Here is a 22,747-nt window from a genome sequence, read left to right as displayed (position 1 = left end):
GCGGGAAACTTGTAAAAAAGGGGTTCTAAATGGGTGCGGGGTCATGTGTTTTCTATTGTCGGCGGTACCCGATCTATCTACCTGTCAATACAATGAGTTTGAAACACAACAAAAAATTAAAAATAATAAAATCGTTGTCGCGTATGTTCCGCTCACAAACTACGCAGTGAAACGCGGTACATGTGCAAGTTTTGCAAAGTGCCCCTGCATAAAGGAAAGTGTTTCGAACGCTATCACACATTGAAGCACTATTAGGTTATAGTTTTTTTATATGTATTGAAAATTTCTAAATAATCTTGAAATTTTGTATGAATAAATTTCGATATGTTATTTCGATTGTGAAATACTGTTTTACTATGATTCCCAAGAAAGTAAAAAGTTTTGGTTCATAAATAAGGAATTACACATACATTGCTAAGTAAATAAATAGAGACATCTTTTTAAAGTAAAACACCGAAAGTTTCATCGAAAAATATCAAATAGATCATAAGATATGAATATTTTGCGGAATGTCTAATTTTGGCGCTAAAATGAAAAAAAAAACACGCGCGCTTCGCCACCAATTTGGCGGTAAAATGCCCCACCATATATGTAGTGTTAATATTATTGTAGCTTGTCGTTTCATCACTTAAAATATGTTTATTTTATCTAAGAAAAAGTGTATCACAAAATTCCAAATGTCATAATTTCGATTTTCAATGGTCATAGCATAGACATATGAATATTAGTAGACCTGCCCTAAGTGATTAAAAGCGTATTATCCCCACTCCCCATACCGGTTCCATTGGAGCCGGCTGTGCTCGCGTATGGCCTCAAGTGAAATTTGAAAACGTGACGTCATCATTCTTGTGCGAACTATGGTCGAGGCATCATCGGTTCATTTTACGAAATAACACGGCAAAATGTTGACTTGTACTATGAAAACTTGTAAAAATAGATGTGAAATAGAGAATAAACCCAATTGTCGTATTACATTCCATATATAAGCATTATTTTACTTTATTTTAAGCATATTCACATTGTAAAATATGGATCAGTTGTAGAAACATGTCTGGACGCGAAACAAAAAGCTGGTTGGTTGCTGGGAAGTAAATTATGAACATTTATAAAAGTGTCTTAACTAAATACTTAAACGAAATATTCGACTCTGAAAATAGAACCGAATTTTTTTGCCGAATTTGGACTTCGCAAATTAGTTCATAACGTGGCGAGTAATTTGCGCTCCCATGTAAAAATGTCTATTCATTCAAAAGCAGATTTTACTTTTAAGAAGTAAATGGTGATATTATAATGCGAGATGCCTATTTACTGTCAGATTGATTTATTGACGAATCACAGTCAGCTTCACTCCCTTCGTTCTTCAACAGTTGATTTTACCCCTCGCCATTATCTTCTCGTCTATTAATTCCTATGTCTGTGGGTCATAGTAAATCTGTTTATTTACAGGATAGTCTCATTTTTACTGTGAAGAATGCTTATTCAGCTGGAAAATTAAATAAAACTCGAGAATATTGTTTTCATCAATCTATCTATATAAATAAAAATGTAAATGTTCGTTTGTTCAAAATCTTAAATCTCAGAAAGTTCTTCACAGATTGCTTTGTAATTTTGACACAACTTTGTATTCGAATATACGTTTTTGTGACAGGTAAAAACGTGTTGTTTTTTTAAACAAACATGCTTTGTTGGAAAACAGCGCCATTGGTTGGACGTAAAAGCAACACGCGCTATACTTTCTCTATCTTCACATAAAACTGAGCCACAGCAATACGTGGCGGGGTACAGCTAGTTTTATTGTATTTTTTATAACGTTTCTCAGAATATAAGAAGTTATCTTGGGGATATTATCTAGGATCGATATATATGTTTTTATAAATATATTCACATTACTAGGGTCTATACTCTATGGCATACTAAGTGTTGAGGAGAGATTGGAAATGAATGAAGGGTAGTAGAAAGGAATGAGCAAGGTTATTTTTTATTATTATTTCAGCATGATTGTGAGTTGTGTGACCGCGCATCACACAATCTGCTAATAATACAAAAATTAATACAAAACAAAAGTGTACGATAAATAATGAATAAAATATAATAACATATTCAAAATAATATTTTTAGTATTGGTACCTATTATTTTATACATTATGCTCCCACCTATCCCACGAACGCTTCCACTAATAGTACTCTAAATGATGCTCTAAAAAAATATGGAATTTTTCAGTCTTGTTTGCGAAAGCAAAGCTTCGAAGCGCTGCAATAGTGCGGGAGCAACGTTTTAATATATTTTTTCTAGTGGACTCGTAGTTTACTTGGTGTAATATTTTGCCCAGTCTAATTATCACTGTGGCCGGGTGAAACAAGGTCAAATCTTTGATTAGACGGGGAATCCCCAATAATTATTATAACTTGAGACCAGAGATATCTACCGACTTCGATATCGCGCAGAAAATCTACCAATTTTTTTCCTTTCGAAATTCTCTACCCATGGAAAATGTGGGGAATTATTTTTTCGTTGTTTATTTTTTCATGGATTTTAAAATATTGTAGGAAATAAGTTTTTCGTGATATTCCTGTAGCCACCCCCCCCCCCCCACGGATTTGAGTAGTACTAATAGTAGTCATCAGTAATGATTACTATACTGTACCCCACACAAATCCAATTTGAAATTCTGGCGATTTTCGTATCTAATCTACCGATATTTTTCACCCAAATCTACCGATTTTTATTTTCACGTTATGGCATCACTGCTTGACACTGTTAAATTACAAAACTTTTTATACTATACTGTCGCACACTGCTAATATTACTAAGGCTTTAGGCAATGTCCATTTTAAAAATTATTATATGTCCCAACTACTCCCCGCTGTCCCAATTGAAGCTGGGAGAGGAAGTTGTTGGGTAAGAGGAAGTTAAGGAAGTACCTGGCTGTTAAGATCTTGTCACTAAACATGGCTAAAGCCATTTAAAGCTACGTTTCGATTTTGAATGGTGGTCCTCTTTCTCCTTTCCTTCCCACTACCTTCAGCCACCACATATCCCAATTGCGGATGCCATAGTCTCACTGGCTCTAGACAGTTTGGAGCAGTTTTGTGCGGTTTTATATACTATTGTGAAGCATACATTATGCATCTGTAACGGTTCTTTAATAAAAAAATGGGATTTATTACAGTAGCTGTATTCACGACATCGCCCCAGATTTCAACACTTTTTAAGAAATCGTATTTTTTTTACTTAACTAAATGGCGTAAGAGAATAACAGAACAATTTTCAAATTTTATGACGTCAGAGTTCACCGTTAGAGAGTTTTTTCTGAGATGAACAGAATGTCAACTTAATTGTTAATTTTTTTCTTTAAAGACTTTGTTGAAAAAAATCTCATGTAATAATAACTAATTTTTTGAATACACCTATTTGAATTTCAATTTTGTTTTCGCTAATGAATTAATTCAAATCTTGGAAGCGGAAATTAACCTACTTCCTCAGCAGATACAAATAAATGCATCCCATCAACTTTTGATGTAAAGCCTCCGCATTCCCAATTTCTACCGATTACAACAAGTTTCTCTTTAACTCTTTAAGTTTTTAAGTTCTAAAAAAAAAATCTTATTTTTAAAGATAATATCTATACATTTGTTGTGCTAAAACGTTAATTATTTTAAATTCCTCGATACAAAAAAAATCGCAAAGTAAGCTCCGAAAATTATTTAAAACACCTTTTGTTCTGTTATTTAATATGTTATAGGCATGAAAACATTCACACTGTATCTTTAAATGCAACTAAAGCATTTGTCGAGAGATTTTTGATCTATTTCAAAGGAGTCGTGTTTTATTAAATATTTTCACAATTATTATTGTTTTTTTAACATTAGCGCGCTCCTTCTAAAATTCGTATTTACATATCTTCCTTTCGGTTCCATGCTAACTCAACACAGTGACTATTCAACACACTTTTAAAAAGTGATATAAAGTCATTAAAAACGATGAAAATATATTTTTTTAACCTAACCTAACCTAACCTAACCTACTTAACCCAGTTAATAAAGTTTTTGTTTCATCACTTTCCATCACTTTATATAAGTTTAAAAATGTGATGAATTATCATTTTGATGATTTATCCGGTCACCCTTCCTTTCAAACCATCTTTGAACGCTTACTACGGGGCCTTAATCACGTACACATACGCGGACATAATATATATCTCTGAAATCGGACGAAATTACAGCAGTTAATTTACGAAATAAATGTCAGTTCTACCGATCGGCATCTGGCAAGAATTTTTTTTTATTCCTAAAATTATTATAATATTATTAAGACTTAAAAAAGACATATTACAAAAAAAAGGTTTTTTTATAGTCTATGTAAGAGTTTTTTTTCAAATATTTCTGGCTTTCATCCTTCAAGGCCATCAAGGGCCATCATTTCAAATTACGGAGAGAGGAAAGGTGAATTTGTATATTAATTTTGTTTAAATTGGCAAATTTCAAAATTATATGGAAGATTGGAGTCGAATTCAGACTTAGAAGAGATGAGATGTTCAATGGAGGGGTAATTTTAGATAAGCCTTGATAGAAGAGAGAGGATATTTGTTTAGAGAGGGACAACCAAAAAATATGTGATCTTTATGTTCCCACTTCTAGACCACAGAGTTTACAATCTGAGTCAAGCACATGCATTTTAAAAAGGTGAGAACGGAACAATGTCCAATCCTCATTCGAATAAGTGAGGAAAATTATTTTTTTGAGAAATGGGGGAGTTGTTCAAACAACGGCTTTGATGTGATATTACTTTGTATTGAGGCATAGCAGGCTCCCTTGGACCAGCATCTGGCAATGTGCCAATACTCTGATCAAACATTGCGGAATGTATCTTTAAGGGTTTAAAAAAATGTTGGAGAATTGTACACCAATATATTACAAGTTTAGAATCACAAGGGCCTATCTACAAAAACACAGTTTTGAGATAAACGCAAATAAAAATTAGAATGCTCATATGCCCAAGTGCCCAACTGATATCACCAACTATATCTCTTAAACGGCTGTATGTACGAGATAGAGCTTCGTATCACTAATAGATGTGATTAAGGCATTACCGAAACCAAGCTTAACTCAAAACACCAGTTTTTGTAGCTAGGCCCCCGTGATTCTAAGCCCCCGAAAGGTACCTACACTCTACAGTGAATGAGAAATAGTAAAAAAAAAAGTATAAATAAGTATGCAGAGCAATAACCATTATTAATATACCTAATAGGTGGATGGTATTGTGTTGCCCAGCCTTCCCTGGGTTAAACATTTGGTCATGTTTTGTTTATATCTATGTAGGTACCATCTGGGAGGAAGTGTGGGCAATGTAGATTAATTATTAAATTTGTAACTGCCCAACAAACTGATAATGCGGAGCTTTTCGTAATTTATTAATTTATTAACCTAACCTTACCTCAAACAGGCTTGTCCTAGTGAGGTTAAAAATTCTAACATAAAAAAAAGATACAATGTAAAGAAAGAATAAACAATAAAAAACAATTAATTATTACCAATCCTGACGAACACCCTGGTAAATTAAAAAAAAGTGCCCTTAAGTTATAAGTTTCAAACCAATTACCTTTCCTTCTCTACTTCTAAGTTATAAGTTTCAAACCAATTACCTTTCCTTCTCTACTTCTAAGTTATAAGTTTCAAACCAATTACCTTTCCTTCTCTACTTCCTTCTACCTCACAACATTCCCTTAATTATTGAGGATGGTAGTTAAGTAAGTAAGCACAATGCGGGTGTAAACTAAAGTTTAGACTGGAATTCAATACTTCGCTTCTGTGAAAGTACTATGAAACAATTTAATTACCCCCCTAAGATCTTTGCACATACCCAGGGCCTGTCTTATGTGGGCCGCTCCGAGCGCCGACTTGTCAAGGTGCCAAGGAGCCGAGGCGTTAATGATAAACTAACACCTAACAAAGCGCCCTTGAGGCTTTTACTAGAGCCAGGCGCCGTTTGGCTCAGTGGTGGTCCTGAACATATAGCTGTGACACCGCTGGATAGTACATTCCTACTGGCTCCAGGCAACTTCGGACTCTAGAATAGTAATCAAAACAATAAAATTAATCGTCTATTGTTAGACCAAGAACAAAAGGCTGTTCCCTAACATTTCCTGAAACGAAGGTGAGTGCGGTGTGGCAAGCTACCAACGAATGCCAGCGAACTACTAATAAATCAGGTCCTTTCTGCGCACCTTTGTTTGCTTGCAGTCCAACTATAATATTATAATGTCTTGATACATTTCATCACATGGATGGTTTGAAAACTCGGCTATCATGGGGAGCATTCATTTCTATGTTCCCGCTGGTTATCTACATCACTGACAGAATAGACTGTTTTATCTGCCAGCCTGCAGGACTAACTTGCCGATGGTCACGCCGGTTGGGAGGCAATCTTGTTGTTGAACAGAATCAATTCGGATAGCGACATATTTAGCTTCAATGAAGTTTAACTTTATTTACTATTTTATATGTTTTTAAAATAATAAAGAATATTGAATTGTGTTGCAGGTGAGACGTTTGTGGCACTCACCCGCCTGCTGCAGGGCTACGTGGAGAACGAGGTAGACATGAACGCGGACAACACGTGCCGTGAGAACTGTGCCTACTACAACTATGCCAAAAATCACGGTTGCTTCAAGGACCAGTTCTGCTCCCGCCAGCCGGCTTGCAAGGGCAAGATCCTCAACTGCCAGTATGTTGACTCCGACATGTGGATCTGTCCAGCGGTAAGACAAATAATCAACTAAATATCTGACCTGCTTAAGTGTCGTGGCTAATTTGAAACCCTGGTGTCCAAAAATCATCGCTGTTACAACCCTTGGAGTGTTCTTGCCGCCCGTAGGAAACACCTTCACTCCAGCTGCTTTGCTAGTGAAAGATCCTCAACTGCCAGTAAATTGACTCGTACATATGAATCGGTCCAGCGGAAAGACCATAAGGATCACAACCATAGATAATTGAAATAAGAAAGATTTGGCGTGGAAATGCCGACTCTTGCTTAGCTGCAACCAAACTGCATGGATAAATTTGGTTTCGAACATATAACAATATTATGTATAAGTTTTATTTTTATGTGTATACCGCACAAGATTCCCAACTGCTCCTGACTGTCCGGAGCCAAAGATACTATGGCATCCCAAATTGGGGTACAGAGGAAGGAGATTGAGATGAGGAAGGGGAAAGTTGGGAATCTGACTTTTCAGATCTGGTTACCAAATGCAACTAAAGCCGTTTCAAGCGACATATAATGGTCCTTCACCAGGGTGAAATTCGTAAGTAACAATATTTTGCTCTGAGAAAACAATTTATTGAGCTAAACGGCAAACAAATTTATGGTAACTGTTTTATTTGAACTAATAGAAGTTACAACTGAACGAGTTATTGTTAATTCCTCTAATGTTTAAATTATTCTTCAATATTATGTTTTGGAATTGTTCACAAACTATTATGTTTATTGAACGCAAACAATGGAACTTGTTTTATAATGATATATGCACTGTTAACCTTCTGCGCCACTGAATCACGCTAGAGGCAGTCATTACAAAAGTGAGATAAGTCAGAAAATCTCGAGCCTGCATAAACACGTTTGAAGCTCAGATATCTGGACTTGCTGTATCAAAAAGATCTCGTGGAAATCCCAGTGAAATGTTTTTTATCCTCATGTTGAAAATATTGGTGTGGTAAACCATATACAGTGGTGCCTCACACAACGAACTTAATTCGTTCCAGGAGCAAGTTCGTTATGCGAAAAGTTCGTTATGTGAAACGCGTTTTCCCATAACAATACATGTTAAAAAAAATAATTCGTTCTGTAGCATAAAATATGGTAAGATGACATAAAAAAAGATAAATTTTTTGTTATTATTTTTATTTAGATACATCTAAAAACATAATGAAAAAAACACACATTTTTTAATTTTAAGAAATAATCGAATCTTGCACATCTTCATCCATTTTCCGCCGATGGTGCAGTGAAAAACCTGTCCAAAGTCGTTTGTTTCTCTCTTTTCTTCAACATCTGCCGGAAATAACGGACAAGAGTATCGGAGTACAGGTCGTTGATCCTGTTTGCTTCAGATTGTTTCAGCTGTTTGATTTTATTACATCCTTGTTTTTCAAAATGGTGAAAATGGTGGTCTTGTTGAGGCCAAACTCTTTGACGAGGTCACACTGTTTTACCCCACATTCACTCCTTCTAATTATTTCCTGTTTCATTTCAAGAGAAATCACCTTCCTGCTTTTTTTAGAACCCATCATATAAAAAAAATGTTGAGTTTATCTTAAAAGGACGACTGCCGTGATACGTGTGCGATTTAATTCGTAATGAAGAACGATTGCTGCGATACGTGCGTAAGTTAAGCGTACTACGCAGTGACTAACGAGTCTAACGACTGCCTGCGCGGGAGGATGCAATTAATCGGCAGTGATCGTAGAAGATCGGGCGACTTCGTTGTGTGAAGCGAAGTTCGTTGTATGAATCGTGAAATGAACGAAAAGGAAGTTCGTTGTGTGCAGCATTCGCTGTGCGAGGCGTTCGTTGTGTGAGGCACCACTGTAATATGTAATTTGCATACATCCAATTCCTAATTCTATTTGGATTTTTTTGTGGGTTAACAACCAATTTATTTGCAATCCAAAGCTAATTTTTTTACATTTCCGCTTGGTAAGATTTTTATCGCTGAAAGGTTATAGTATCAAATTTATTTAATTTTGTCGGTTTCCTGTTATGAAGCATTTATTTTTAATTCAATGTAATCACAAATGATTTTGATTTTCAGTCTCGCAGCAGTGAGAGGCGCTATGAATGGATTGAGTACGAAAATCAGAGAATCCTCGGTAAAAAGGGAAGCTGTATGACCGGAACATCCAAGGTAACATATCTCAATACTTTCACCTTTTTACTAGGTCCATTCAGGGCCGGCCCTAAATTAGTAGACACCTAGACAGGTGATCAATGTAATCAATAATATTTGGATGATTTGTACTTTTGTGTAGTGCGGTTTTTATGAAATATAATCTCAAGAGTAATGTATTAGGACTGTTAGGTGTTAGGTATTATCAGCACCTTGTAAATTCAGCGCCTGGAGCGGACTGCTCCAATTGTGCCCGCATAGGGCCGACCCTGAGTCCATTATTAAAATCCTCTTTATTTTGAACTAAACAAAAATTATATCTTTCCTCTTTGGTCTTTATGTAAACGAATAAGTTAAATAGAAATGATCTCTGTGGAATAGAGGCAAGAAATTTGACTCTGGGTCGGGGGTGGCGGGTTTAATTTCTGACAAGAAAAATAAAAGAATAATAATAAAACATGGTGTCCGGAAATGCATAGTACAACCGGGAAACTGATGAATCCTACATCACTAAAAAACTATTGGAGCCGGGTCTACGCTTCGATGCATTAAACAGCTGATTAACCCTCTAGCGAGAGACCAATCATGTTGAAATTTTGACCTAAAAAATTCCAACTTCAGACTCAATTTACTCGAAAACAAAAGCTCAAATCAAAAAAAGTTATACATAAAAATTGCCTTCAAATGTGATTCAGATTCACCAATTCCCAGCTTCTATTACAAGCGGCAACATTATTGTGGATTTACAACAAATGTTGTGAGCTAATGAATGTTGTATAATTAGTGATTAAATAAATATAAATTAATAACAAATGATAACCCCGGTTATAGGTATCTGTGACCCGAGTGACTAAAAACAATAATTTATTTGACAAATTTCTAAAACCACACTTTACTTTCTGATCATTTTAATTATTTTTATACCTTTATTGATAGTTATTACTAGTCAATTTATGTAGTCCTATTACGGAAATTTGCCAATGATAGAAATCAGTAATTTTCTCTTAGTAACTATTTAATAGAAGTTATTAAAAGAACACCGTGACTTTGTGTAGGTACATCACTTTATTTATATGAACACGCAATCGGTTTAAGAACAATAATAATTGTGCCTTCGTCAGCCAAACTTCTTTGCAGTTTGTCCTGGCCAGACAAAGGCATGTTTGCGCTAGCTTGTTCTTATAAGTAAAGAGATGTAGGTACATAATGTAGCAGCGTTTCATTTATAGCTTTGTTCCACTTATGTATTTATTTTAGACCGGTGTGGTTTCACGCTACCGGCGAAACGGAACGTTGAAACTGGTCCGATAAAGTAAATATGTGGAATATATATTTAATATGTAATTATCACGTTATTGTATAATATAACAGTATTGTGGGGTGTTTGGGAAGTATCAGTTACCAGGAGTACAGAGAATGCGTGGTGGTCGGTTGTTGGTTGTGCGTAGGTAGACTCGTGGTGGCGTTGGCTGTTCTGGCACTGTTCCTACTGCATGTGCATCTGCGACCAGGAGGGCAGCAACTCGGACCGCCACTTCAGTCTGCGCGAAACTTTGGCCGACGTCAACAACAAGTTAGTCCAGGGATGGATCTCTGTCTTCTTCCTCCTTCCTCCTTCCTCCTCATCTCCTACCCACCAGCCCTGCTTACAATCAATGAAGTGCAATATGATGTAACAGCATGTAAAGTAGGAAGGGGATTGACATAACCTAACTTTGTGCAACGGTATTGTAAATCAGTGTAACTTATACCTAACTTGTGCAACTGCGATTCAAATCTGCAAAGTTATTTCTTAACCACTCGAGTGATGAAGATTTCCAGGTGATCAGTTTACGATTCAGCCATTCGATTTAATTAATATCATACCTCTAAATATGAATATGGATACATATGAACTGCTTACTGCAACATAACGCCAATTTATCCACCCAGATTTCACCATATTTTTAAGGTTTATAAAAAAAAATTAAAAAATCTTTATTATTAATTTTAATTCATAAAAATCACTTACCTAAATTTGGGTAGCCATCGCTCGAGTGGTTAGCTCTCCGCAGCGCCCTTGAGGTGTTTTTGCACAAAAACGGCGCTATAAAAGTCATCCAGGTATTATTATTAGTGTCTTAGGTTGGGGTATTTCAAACACCATCGCATTTCATGACTGTCTATCGATGATCAGAATTTAGAATGTCCCTTTAATCAAAGATTTTCATTCCCATTTCCGCTTTGGATCAGATTATCATCAGCTAACATTTATTATAAAAGCATGACCGTTTTGCTTGACATCTGATCACATAAGTCGAAATGGCTTAAAAACTTTATCACGGGGTTGATTATTGACTTGACGGTCATCAAATGTGATGTACTTTGAAACACCCAACCCTTAATTTTTCGAGCACGTCTTAGTGAAGCAAACAAAAACATTGCGTTGTCATAGTATAATGTTAGGTTGTTTTATTCCACCCTAATGTAAAGGCTACTTCAGTTCATTAGCAAGGCTTAATTAATAATAATTATTATTGATATGTAGTTTTCCGGATGAATAAGCTTGGTTTTGTTCGCTTATTGCCACTTATTTGACACGCAACTTTTGCTACTGCTACTAATCTTGCGTGTACAATTTTATCAATCCGTCATACAGTATAACTGACGCCAATACTTCTTGCTTTGTGTCCTATTATACTATATGTAATCCTTCTTATTTCTAAAATGTTATTATTGAAATAATTAACTCTTGGAGTGCCGACGCAATTTTTTTAGCCTAATAGTTTTCCTAATTACTTTTATTAATTTGTTTTTGTAAATTGTACAGTCGTTCCAGACAATGTGTTATATAATATATTTGTAAAAATAGTATATAATCTACCAAAAGTAGTTTCTCCAGAAGAGCTCAGAGAAACGATTTCTTTACTGTTCCATATGGATAACGCGACGAAGTTAAGGAAATTTATATTTTCTCACACATTTATAGAATGACCAACGTTTGGTAAGGAATTTGTTTACGTGCATTTGTCCTGTGGCATTTAAAGGATGATGTGTAAAGTTTTTTTTTCTCAAATTTCTCAAAAGTTACAAATTTGCTAAACTTTGTTTACATGTGCAACCTAAATAATTATTAAATTAAATAATTATTTGTTCCCAATTTATTAATAACTAACGAGAGTAGGCACTGTCAGGGCTGACCCTAAGCCAAACGGCGCCTGGCGCTAGTAAAGATCTCAAGGATGCTGTGTTAGGTGTCAGGTTATTATCAGCCCCTTGGTGCCTTGACAAGACGGCGTCCGGAGTGGACTACTCCAATTGTGCCTGCACAGGGCCGGCCCTGGACACTGTTTATATTTTATCTCGATAAAAAGCGTTGCGACTCTTCTAACGAGATCAGTTATCTGACCACTTTTGTGAAGTCAGCCTTTCATTTGCAAATCCTTACTGTCAATGTCACTAGCGTGAGTGCCTAATACTTGCAATAACTTCGATACTATTTGAGTTACATACAGATAACTAAGATTGCATTTTGAATCTATCACGTCCATTTCCTGTGTAGTGTATTATAATATTATCCACTCAAGCGATAGCTACCCAAATTGGAGTAGCATTGCTTATGCCCTTGAGCGATCGCTACCCAAGTTTGGGTAGCTGTAGGTAGGAGATTTTTATGAACTCAAATTTTTATAAAACACTTAAAACTATGGGATGAATGGTGAAGTACAGGTGAATATATGTATATAGATTGATTAATTGCCTTTAAAGCACAGTAAGCAGTTTATATGTTTCCGTATTAATATTCGGAGGAATGATTTTTGGAATGAGCGCGGCCGAAATCAAAATTGAACGCCCCGTAACCTCAATCTCTATCGCTCAAGGCGTTTTTTTTGTAAAATATGTTACCGCTTGAGTTGTCTTGAAATATTGTGCACGCATTTCGCTTATATTATAAATAATATATTTTTAAATATTATATTTAGCTTATATAAGGTGAGTAAATAATTTAATATGTAAAACGCTTTGAAATATTTTTTTGTCTTTATTTTACAATATCGTGTCATTTGCAAGCCCCGTATTTATGACTATTGAACAGAAAAAGGCAGCAGCAATTGTCTGGTATATTGGTGATGGTAGGATTTCCATAGGTGCTAAGTGACATCACTTACTTTGTTTCCCAAGGAATTGTGTCTTTGTGGTGTATGGTATTGGTGATAGTAGGATTTTTACAGTGACATCGCATACTTTGTACTCACCCAGTAGCAGTATGGGCCTTTCACATAGGAATGGAATGTTTTGCTACTGGGTGCTTTTATAATTTCTACAGCAACGGCACGGCAACGGCAATGACAACTGTGTTTCATTTCTTTAATATGAGGTAGATTTGTGATAGTGATTACATTTTTCCTTTGGGGGCAGCAGATAAACGTAAATTGTTTGTCTCATTTTCAACAGCTCATTCGTCAATACATTAGTATGTCAGAATATTAATGTAGTGTGTAAGAAAGAGCTGCAGCATTATTGTGATAAAGATCACATGCTTCATACTTTTTTGCACTATCGCCGTACCGTTGCCGTAATTATTATTAAATCGCCTATTGTGTGGTATATTTCTATGGATGGTGCTAGGGTTAACACTTGGAGTGTTGTACGTATATCACAAGTGAACGGATTGCTTTGCTATTGTGTGGGATATTGACGTATGTGTGCGCAGGTGGATTCGTGGTGGCGGTTGGACCTGTTCCACTGCTCGTACTGCCTGTGTATTTGCGACGAGCCGGGGCCCACCAGCGATCGCCACTTCAGCATGCTCCCCGCCGAGGCAGACTACACTAGCAACAAGTCAGTGTCCTCTTTCTGTCTTCCACCAATCATGTTCAGACACATTTAGTATGGTGGCGGTGACTATCACTTCTTCATCATATCGACTAGATTTTAAACCTTCAATCATTGATGAAGATAATATCAACAAGTCGCAATGAAAATATGAAACAAAAGACACAAAAAATACAAAGGTAACGGTCGCAACTAGGACACAAACAAAGGTGCTAAAGTCGTACCGGAACTTAGTCCGAGATGCGACCATTACATTTTTGATTATTTATTAACGACCATTTTAGAGGCTTTTACGCATGAGCAGTAAATGTATTTATTATGCGTAACAATATAGTATTAATATACGTAACTAAATTGCCTCAGTAAAAATCTTTTATATTTATTAAGTGATTTTTTTTTTTTTTTTTTTTTTTAAAAGAAAGGCAAACATTCCCGGGTTACGAATAACCTGACAATATTTTAAAATCTCATACTACCACCACAGTAAGCTGAAAATGTTGCTTGTGTTGTGATGGAGGACTTAGCCAGCCGCTAAATTGAAGATGTCCACTGACTCCCTATAGTAAATTTCTGGACTAAAATAAATCCAGACTACGAATTAGAATCTGAAAGCTTATCTATGTAAGCAATTCTGTATTATCAAATGCATCATTTAGAATTTTATCTAGATTTCTATATTAAATTCAGTAACTGAGTCAGTGAAAATCCTTCTGTCCTACAATTTAAACATACCTATTCATTTTATTTTAAAGAGTGTCGTAGTTCAACAAAAAATGCTGGAATACTAATTTTAAAACGAAAGAATTTATTTTGTATTATTTATATTCTTTCAATAGCTGGTACATGAATATTGTAATGTGGGTTCCAGATGGGAGAATTATTCTCATGTTGACTTCTACACTTTTCTGTGTCTGTATGTTTCATATTTTCATTAAGAGTCATTGATATTATTTATGTCAATGATTTAGTTGTTTCGCAGAATTTGAACAATTCATCAAATTTCGTCGTTCATTATCGGGTTCTCTGAAAGTCCTATTCAAGTTCTGTTATTATATCATTATAGGCTAGTTGGCTGACAGAAATGAAATAATAACAGAACTTGGAAAAATCTTACACAGAACTTGAAAATTAACTTTGAAATTTTAAGAATTGTTCAAAATCTCCGAAACAAAATAAACTAAATATCACAATGAGGTTTATAAGCTCAATAACTTCCGCAATTGAAGTGAAGATTTTAAAACAATTATAACTAAGAGAATGATGCCTTGAGCAACGCTCACATTGTATTTATTAGTTTTTCAAAAAGATATGGCCGCCAAAAAAGTGCCATGATCGCACGAACCAGTGAAAAGTTAATTTTATCAAATCACTGTTTTGATCACACAAAAATTTTTGTCTGTTGGACAAAAATATCGATAAATAAAAAAAAAACTTTTCCATAACTTTATTTTGAAAGAAGGATAAATTGTTTATTTTCCTATAGAAATTATCCGAAGTAGGCACTGTGTACAGATCGAAATAATAAGATGACAAAATGCACAATTTTTTAATGGATCCACTACATACTGGTACATGAATTTACGAGTACCTTGCTGTAATTTTTCTGAAATACACAATTTTGTCATATTTGTTTCAAAAGCTGTTTTTACACTTCATAATATCAAGGGTCGGTCCTGAGTCAAGCGGCGCCTGGCGCTAATAAAAACATCAAGGACGCTGTGTTAGGTATTATCAGCGCCTTGTCTTCTTGGTGGCTGGCCTTGATAATATCTCTAATCAATGAGTTGCCTTGACTGTTATTCTTCAGTTAGCGGTGGTGGATTTCAGACAGAGGGTACTGTGCATATATATTGTCTTTGCTCATAATTTTGCTTAATTGCTTTGTTGCATTGCATGACGCCGTTTTGCCTGCACGCAAGTGCTTTAATATTAAAAGTGTCCATTATCTTTTAATTGCATGCTTTATCAATAAATCTTATCGAACTCGAACCTATATAAATTTTGAATAATTTAGCCGAGTTTTGTACCTATCGCGAGTATTTATTTATTTATTATAATGGATAGTTATTGACAGCTTATCGAGGGGATGGTGAAATACCCCATAACGATAATACTTATAATGACTTGTAATAACTTATAAACTTAACATGAATAAAAAATATATTTTTTTAATAATCTGTTTTGTACAGTGGACTGTAAGCTGACTACATGAAAAATCAATGTTTCTCTGTGACTGATGTTCTTAAAAATTACTTCTTATTAAGTATATGCACTTCCCTTTGCACAAATTAATAATTGATCTTAACATCAATAAAATTGTCCTAAGAATTTAATTAAAACCTAAGATCATTTTTAACCTGATTTACACATATCGTCGCCGTAGAACTCAAGGAAGCCAAGCCGCAAATTTGACAATAGTGAATTAAGTATACAAAAGCTTTATAATCAAAGATGCCGTGGTTAATGGATTTGAGATACAAAACACCCCATTTATGACTATTTTGTAAATTGCCGAGAGACGTAGCACACACACGTTAAAATAGTCAATGGCGACAAGCCGCATAAGCCTTTTGATCTCCGAATAATTTATTATGTGTGGCTTAACACTGTTGACAACCGAAACTTCTCACGAAATTTGAGGCCAGTCACGCTAACCAACGCGAATTCAACGACGATTTATAGTCTGATCTTCCTCTAACTCGGCAAAAAAGACAGAGAAAAAACTAACCTGTCGGGTTGTTGAAATATTATTGACACCAAGTTATGAGTAAGATTATGAAAAGGACTCTTATGCTACGTATACATAAGCGAACATGCCGAATTGAACCTCAAATTATGAGAAAGAAACTAAGAAACTGCAAATGGCGCGAAACACTGCTTGCAGTTGCTTCATTCCTTTCCCGTAATTCGTGGCTCGGTTCGCAAATGTATACGTACCATTAGATGGTTTGGGCATGTAGAGCGAAAAACCGAAGAAAGAAGTGAAAAGAGAATATTATATGAAGCTAATGCAAATGGTAGAAGAAGACGGAACGCCCGAGAAAGACATGAAACCAAATACTGATATCGGGCCATGTCAAGTCAGAATAACAGAATGTTTATGTATGAATGTGAATGAAGCAAGCAATGACTAGACCGGGATGATTGGCGATCCATCCTACCTTATACTTATTTACTATACTTACCTCTTCGAGGAAATGGAGTGGTGGTTGATTTTGGTTAATAGATTTTCCTTTAGAGAATCTCCACAAATCCTCAGTGGTCAACAGGCATAAGAGATCTAACTCTTTTGAGTACCACACACAAGTGTGCTATCTTTAACATCTGTTTAACCCCTCCGACTTTTCGCGAACTTGAAGCTAAGATGTCTTTACCGAAATGTCAATTTCACGAAAACGTTGTGTTATTACCGCCTCACAATCAAAGCTCTATAAATGAAACATTACTGAACGGAGCCGAATAGTAAAAACTGTTTTAGAAAGGTTACAAAATAGGCTTTCAAATTGTTGTATCATAAATAAATATTAACATTTGTAAATATTTTAATTTAGAATGGAAACATGAAAAAATTGTAAAAATGACTCACCTGTAATGTTTTATGTAAAAACGATACTAAAATCACGGATAATGTAAAAAAAAAACACTTATTTCATCGTACAAATGTACAATAAACAATTCTGTCACTTCACTTTTTGACCATTTCATACAAAATATATTTTTAAAAAAATAATTAAACTTGCGAGGCGGGTCGGCACGTCAAACGGCTTTCTTGGCGTCGTTTTACGATTTGGCGGGTAAAATTTGCTTCCACTGAGTAGGTCTTTTTACGGGTTTCTATGGATAACTTTGAATAGAGATGTGAAGCTTCATTCAATACGAATATTCTACTTTTTGTTTTAGGGATGTCACTAGAAGAATAACGGAGTTATGACGATTTTTGTGGAAACACACGCGTTGACGTGTAAACACGCTTATTGTACTTGACTGCTATCGTTATTTTATCGTGTATATCTGCTTACGTTGCTGACCGGTTAATACAATATTCAATGGTCAAGAGATATAAAGCACAACTTTTATAATAGTACTTTTTGTAGTTATTCAATCAAAATAATAAAAAGATGACATCACAAGGAATCTATGTTTAACCATTCTATATGTATTTAAACACAAAAAATGTTACTTTTTTGTCATCAAAAATTTTTGTTCACTGTTTTGTCACCTTTATGATTATGTGGCTTGGCTCCCTTGACATCTTCGTCGACGTTATGTGATCTATAAAATTTCACTAAAACACATACATTGTGTCAAAACGTGCTGCGTGACGAGATAGATTGCGTTGAAATGGTTAAGAAAGAATTTGCTATCATCTTGAAATGTAAATACATAATAATAAATTCTTAAATGTTGTGTTTTAAATGTTATAAATTAGCATTAATTTTATATACTAATCGCAAAATTGTTCTGAAAGTAGGGTGGTCACGGGTCTCCGCTTCACCAAGGTCAACAAGGTCATCCACCTACAGATAAGCGAAGGTACACTCTTGCCCCGCGGCAAGATTGACACCGCCAGCATCCGCTGGAAGGCTGTGGCCCCCATTGATCCTGGGTCTTCCAAACTCGTGAGGGGGAGGGATTATCACACAATGTCCTACGAAGAGCGCAGCATTGACCTGGACGACCTGGAAGGACCAGTAGGACACCTGCTGACCGGGGTCAGATTGCGCAAGGTCGGGAGCCATCTGAACTTTGAGATTAGGACGACCCCGTTCAACTTTACTTCTGGCAAACTGCTGCAGCCCAAGGAGAGGAGTGCTTGGATTAGTAATGATAATACTGATGCTGCTACAAATAAACCAAGGTTTTCTTTTTCATTGTTTTATAAAACTAAATGACCTCCTATTAAATATAAATCATTCCATCATTATGTACTTATGAGTATTGTCGCTTCTCGAAAAATTCTCTTTACTGTTTTTGTTTGGTGTTTGAATGTTACTGAAAGAGTAAGCCCCCACAGGAGAGCAGCTTCATATAAATACTAACCAAAAACATTGTATACAGAAAATTTGGAAACAAAATCAAAACATGTTAGCTAGGAGAATTAACTCTTTGTGTAGAGTTGATATTGTCTTTTTCCTTCTTGGACTAAAATCATGTTTTTAAGATTTTTCACTACCTATCTCCTAGATCCCAAAATGTTATAACTCAGTTTGGTGAATGTGGAAGATACCAACTATTGGAAGACTACCATTCTGAACTAAACGTTACTTGTAATGGCTTTTAGGTATGTTTAGGAAGATCAGATGTGATTACTCAGGCACTTTCTTAACCTTCTACTCCTCTCCCACTTCCTCCACCCTCACTTTTTTTCCAAAATTAAGCATTGTGTAGTCCCACAGGCAGTGTTAATCACATAAAGACTAATAATTTTCTCCTTTAGGACCCGCGTGCAACTTTTCAAACCCGACATCCCGACTAGAAGCGTGGCGGGCTCTGTGCCCGACTCGCACACAGACCAGTTCCTGGAGTTCACGCACTCGGATTTAGACGCTGATGCTGCCCAGAGCACTGTGCCGTTCCTGGACGCCCAGGCCGCCGCGCCTTTGCTGGCCGTGCCTCTGTCCGGCGCCGGACTGTTCCACAAGGGCCGTCCGCATTACGGAGGCTTCGTCGCACCCAAAGTCTTCACTTATGACTTCTCTCAGCATATGGAACCGGTCTTTCCAGCGGTCGAAGAGTTGAAAGATAGTAAGTTTGTCTTTTAAAACTACCAAAGGTGTTTTTTGAAGGTCACACATTTATATTTTAAATAAACCAGAAAGAAATTCTTTTGAACTCACAGATCCAGATGTGTTTTCTGAAGGATAAATGTTTGTAGTATAAAGGAACCAGGTGTGTTTTCTGATGTAATTGATTACTGTAGACATGTCATATTTTTACAATATCAACGAAAAATGTGGTAGAACAAAAATCCACACGCTCAACATTTAATTCTTTATTAAAATGTTTGGGCAGTTTAGTAAGCTCACCGTGGCTTACATATTGCATTAACGTGCTTGGCTTTCCACTTACTGACTGTTGCAATTTTTCGTATATAGCAAGGATTTCTATTCTATCACTTGCACTGTTGGCCGATTTACACGTTGGGTTAGAATAGCGAAGTGATTAGTGTACAAGGTGTAAACACTTACTAATACAGCAACAACACTACAGTATGACATCTTACTACTTACACACTTAAGTTAGCACTTGTCACTAATCACTTGCTACTATGTAATTGAAGTAAAAATCGGCTGTAAGCCAATTGAATCCTTATGTGAAAACGATTCTACTGTAAGAGTCAGAAAATGATACAGACAGTGCATGCATTTATCACAATTAAAAAATAATTACATTCTAGAGAATTAATCAATTATTTTTATCTGGCAACATTCTCCACACTAAAAATAATTCGTCTGCCTTCTAAAAATTAAAAGGTTTCCCTTTCAAAATGACTGGAATAGATATTAGTTTTTTTAAATTTGTTTTAAAGAAAATACCTTGAGTTGATTCTAATCATGTGAATATTACCGTCAGATAATCAATGTCTGTGCGGTTGTACTGTGATAAAAAGTGAATTTGCTCAGTACCATATTAGATAGTAATTATTATCCTATGATTTAATCTAATTTTGTAAATAAATCAATACTAATTAATTTTTAGCATTATATAAACACATTGTATAGAGATATCATAAACACCATTCAAACTGCATAAAAATACATATTTGTATTTTAAATTGAAATGAATTTTTTTTTTAAATCCATGATTTTTATTTGTGAAATTTTCAAAAGGTAAATATTATATTTAATAAAATACCGTAAAATTGTCTTTTTCTTTATACTTTTGAATAAATAAAAAAAAAAAATTGTTGTAATTTCTTTGTCATTTTCCATGTGGACCCAGGGCCGGGTTCAGAAGGGATAAATTACTGGGCCCGGGGCTTGTGAATGGGCCCGGGGCCCGAGCAATTGCAGTACCTAATTTTAATGAATTGTTCTTGAAATGATTTATCATGAAAACGTAACTATATACGGAACAGTTACATCGTACAGCTGGTAAAGAGAATAAATAAATGTATCTATATACACTGTGTCCAGAAACTCATAGTACAAGCAGGAAACTGTTGAATGTACATCACATTTTGAGTTGACTTTATGGTATATGTTTTTTTGGTTCGAGCTTTAGTTTTTAAGTAAATCGAGTTGGAAGTTTTTAGGTTAAATTTGTAGACCCGGTTACAAAAGCTTTTTTTACCCTTTGAAACCTGTTGAAAAAATTCTAACGCCCAGATTGAAAAATTTATTTTATTTTAGGGTTCTCTATGTGTTGTAGATTTACCAGTTTACTACTTTTACTATGAGTTTGCAGACACCGATTATATGTCATCCAATTATTATTAAGGTACATCCTATTAACCTTCCAGCGGGCGCACTGTTGTAAAATTTACGACAGACGCGCCTTATCGCTTCCCCCACTCTTACCACTTAGTCGTAAGCATCGAGCTTCGAGATATGCTAGAGTCAAATCAAATGTCAATCATTTACCGCAATATATAAGTGCTGAATTATGGGATCAAAGTGAATTACGGTCGGACAGTTGAACCGATAACAAAAGAAGAAAATAGAAACTTTCCAAAACGCGGTGTTTGTCGGTTGTGTGCACTGGATAAGAAAAGATCCTCAGCATCAATGAAGTGTTGCCGTTGCCAGTCCTTTACATGCAAGAACCATTCTTCAGATGAGGTGGATTGTAACAATTGTAAGGATGAGAATTTTGATTCTGACTAAATATGTCGATAAAATATTTGTTTTGAAATATTAACATGTTTAGAGTGTTGCTTCGGTTTTTTTTGAGAAAATCAAATAATTTTTTTTTAAGTGCTGCCTATTATTATTTTTCATAACCTTAAAGAAATTCCCTAACATTTGTATAAAGAAAACGCTACTCATATGGAGAAAAATCGATGACGTAAAATTTACGACAAGCGCCCGCTCAAGGGAAATTTCTCAACGCGCCCGCTGGAAGGTTAAAGAGGTACATATACATATTGGGGGTTCTTCATAGGGGCAATGGGGTCTGTCCCCACTAGATATTCCCGAAACCTACTTCAAAAGGAACTGCAGTGAAAAATGTTATGCTAAAATCAGTGTTTAATGCAGCAGCACGGCTCATAACCGGGGTTTCAAAATATTCGCACATTTCAGAACACCTTCGTAACCTTCACTGTGCTAGATTTTGTTTAAATCCATCAATGAAATGGCCCCACCCTACATCTCTGAACTATGCGTCCTGGAAAACATTGGTCTGAGGCAGTCAACTCTTAGATCAGCAACATCAGCAGCTGTAGGCAGACTGATGGAACCTAAGCGCAAGCCAAATATTAAGTTTGGTGATCGCGCTTTCGGAGTATCTGGGCCGAAGGCTTGGAAAAAACTCCCTCTGGAGGTAAGATCCATTACAAATCCAACGGAATTCAGCTCTAAACTAAAAACTTACCTTTTTAAGCTGTCATACCCTTAAATTAAATATACCATTCCTGAGAGAAAGTCCAGTTATATCCAATTTTCCAATTACTTCCTAAATCCTGTATCTAAATTTCGCTAATAAACAATTAGTTGATGTTAATTGAGTGTTAATCTCAAGTTCCCTACCAGGTAAGTATTGTTCTGTATATTATCTCCATATATAGTTAGTAATAACATAGATCGTTGTAGAAATGTATTATATATTTGTACAGCACCCTTGAAGTGATTTTGCACAAAAAAGGCGGTATACAAATCATCCAAATATTATTATTATTAAAAATATATATTCACACTACTCCGCCATGCGTTGCTGTGGCTTAGTATCTCCATGCAGACAGGGAAACAATAGCGCATGTTGCTTTTACGTCCAACAGTTAGTGTTTTTCTACAATAGCATGTTTTCCAACAGATGGCGCTGTTTTTCTAAAAGCAGTTTTTTACATGTAGAAAATACGCCGTATGGTTGGTACGACTGAACCTGCA

General features: G+C 35.6%; 1 protein-coding gene across 4 annotated transcripts in view; it reads left to right on the top strand.

Annotated features, from left to right (window-relative positions):
- The window catches only part of orion (chemokine-like protein orion), an 82,237-nt gene extending 61,660 nt beyond the window's left edge, over positions 1-20,577 (top strand). The window contains exons 5-9 of one of the 4 annotated variants that reach the window (XM_089636804.1): positions 6,541-6,758; positions 8,811-8,903; positions 13,579-13,706; positions 18,172-18,558; positions 19,138-20,577. In XM_089636804.1, the coding sequence (XP_089492930.1) occupies positions 6,541-6,758; positions 8,811-8,903; positions 13,579-13,706; positions 18,172-18,558; positions 19,138-19,462 (1,151 nt within the window). In that variant the 3' untranslated portion in view covers positions 19,463-20,577. Of the gene's footprint in view, positions 1-6,540; positions 6,759-8,810; positions 8,904-10,333; positions 10,459-13,578; positions 13,707-18,168; positions 18,559-19,137 lie in introns of all 4 variants that reach the window. The other 3 variants (XM_089636805.1, XM_089636803.1, XM_089636806.1) reach the window with 3 other exon arrangements.
- Positions 20,578-22,747: the final 2,170 nt, after the last annotated feature.

The sequence above is a fragment of the Hesperophylax consimilis genome, chromosome 10 (assembly GCF_061612785.1).
Source record: "Hesperophylax consimilis isolate HC1 chromosome 10, BYU_Hcon_1.0, whole genome shotgun sequence".
NCBI classification, from domain to species: Eukaryota; Metazoa; Arthropoda; class Insecta; order Trichoptera; family Limnephilidae; genus Hesperophylax; species Hesperophylax consimilis.
This window is presented reverse-complemented; position numbering and strand designations above follow the sequence as displayed.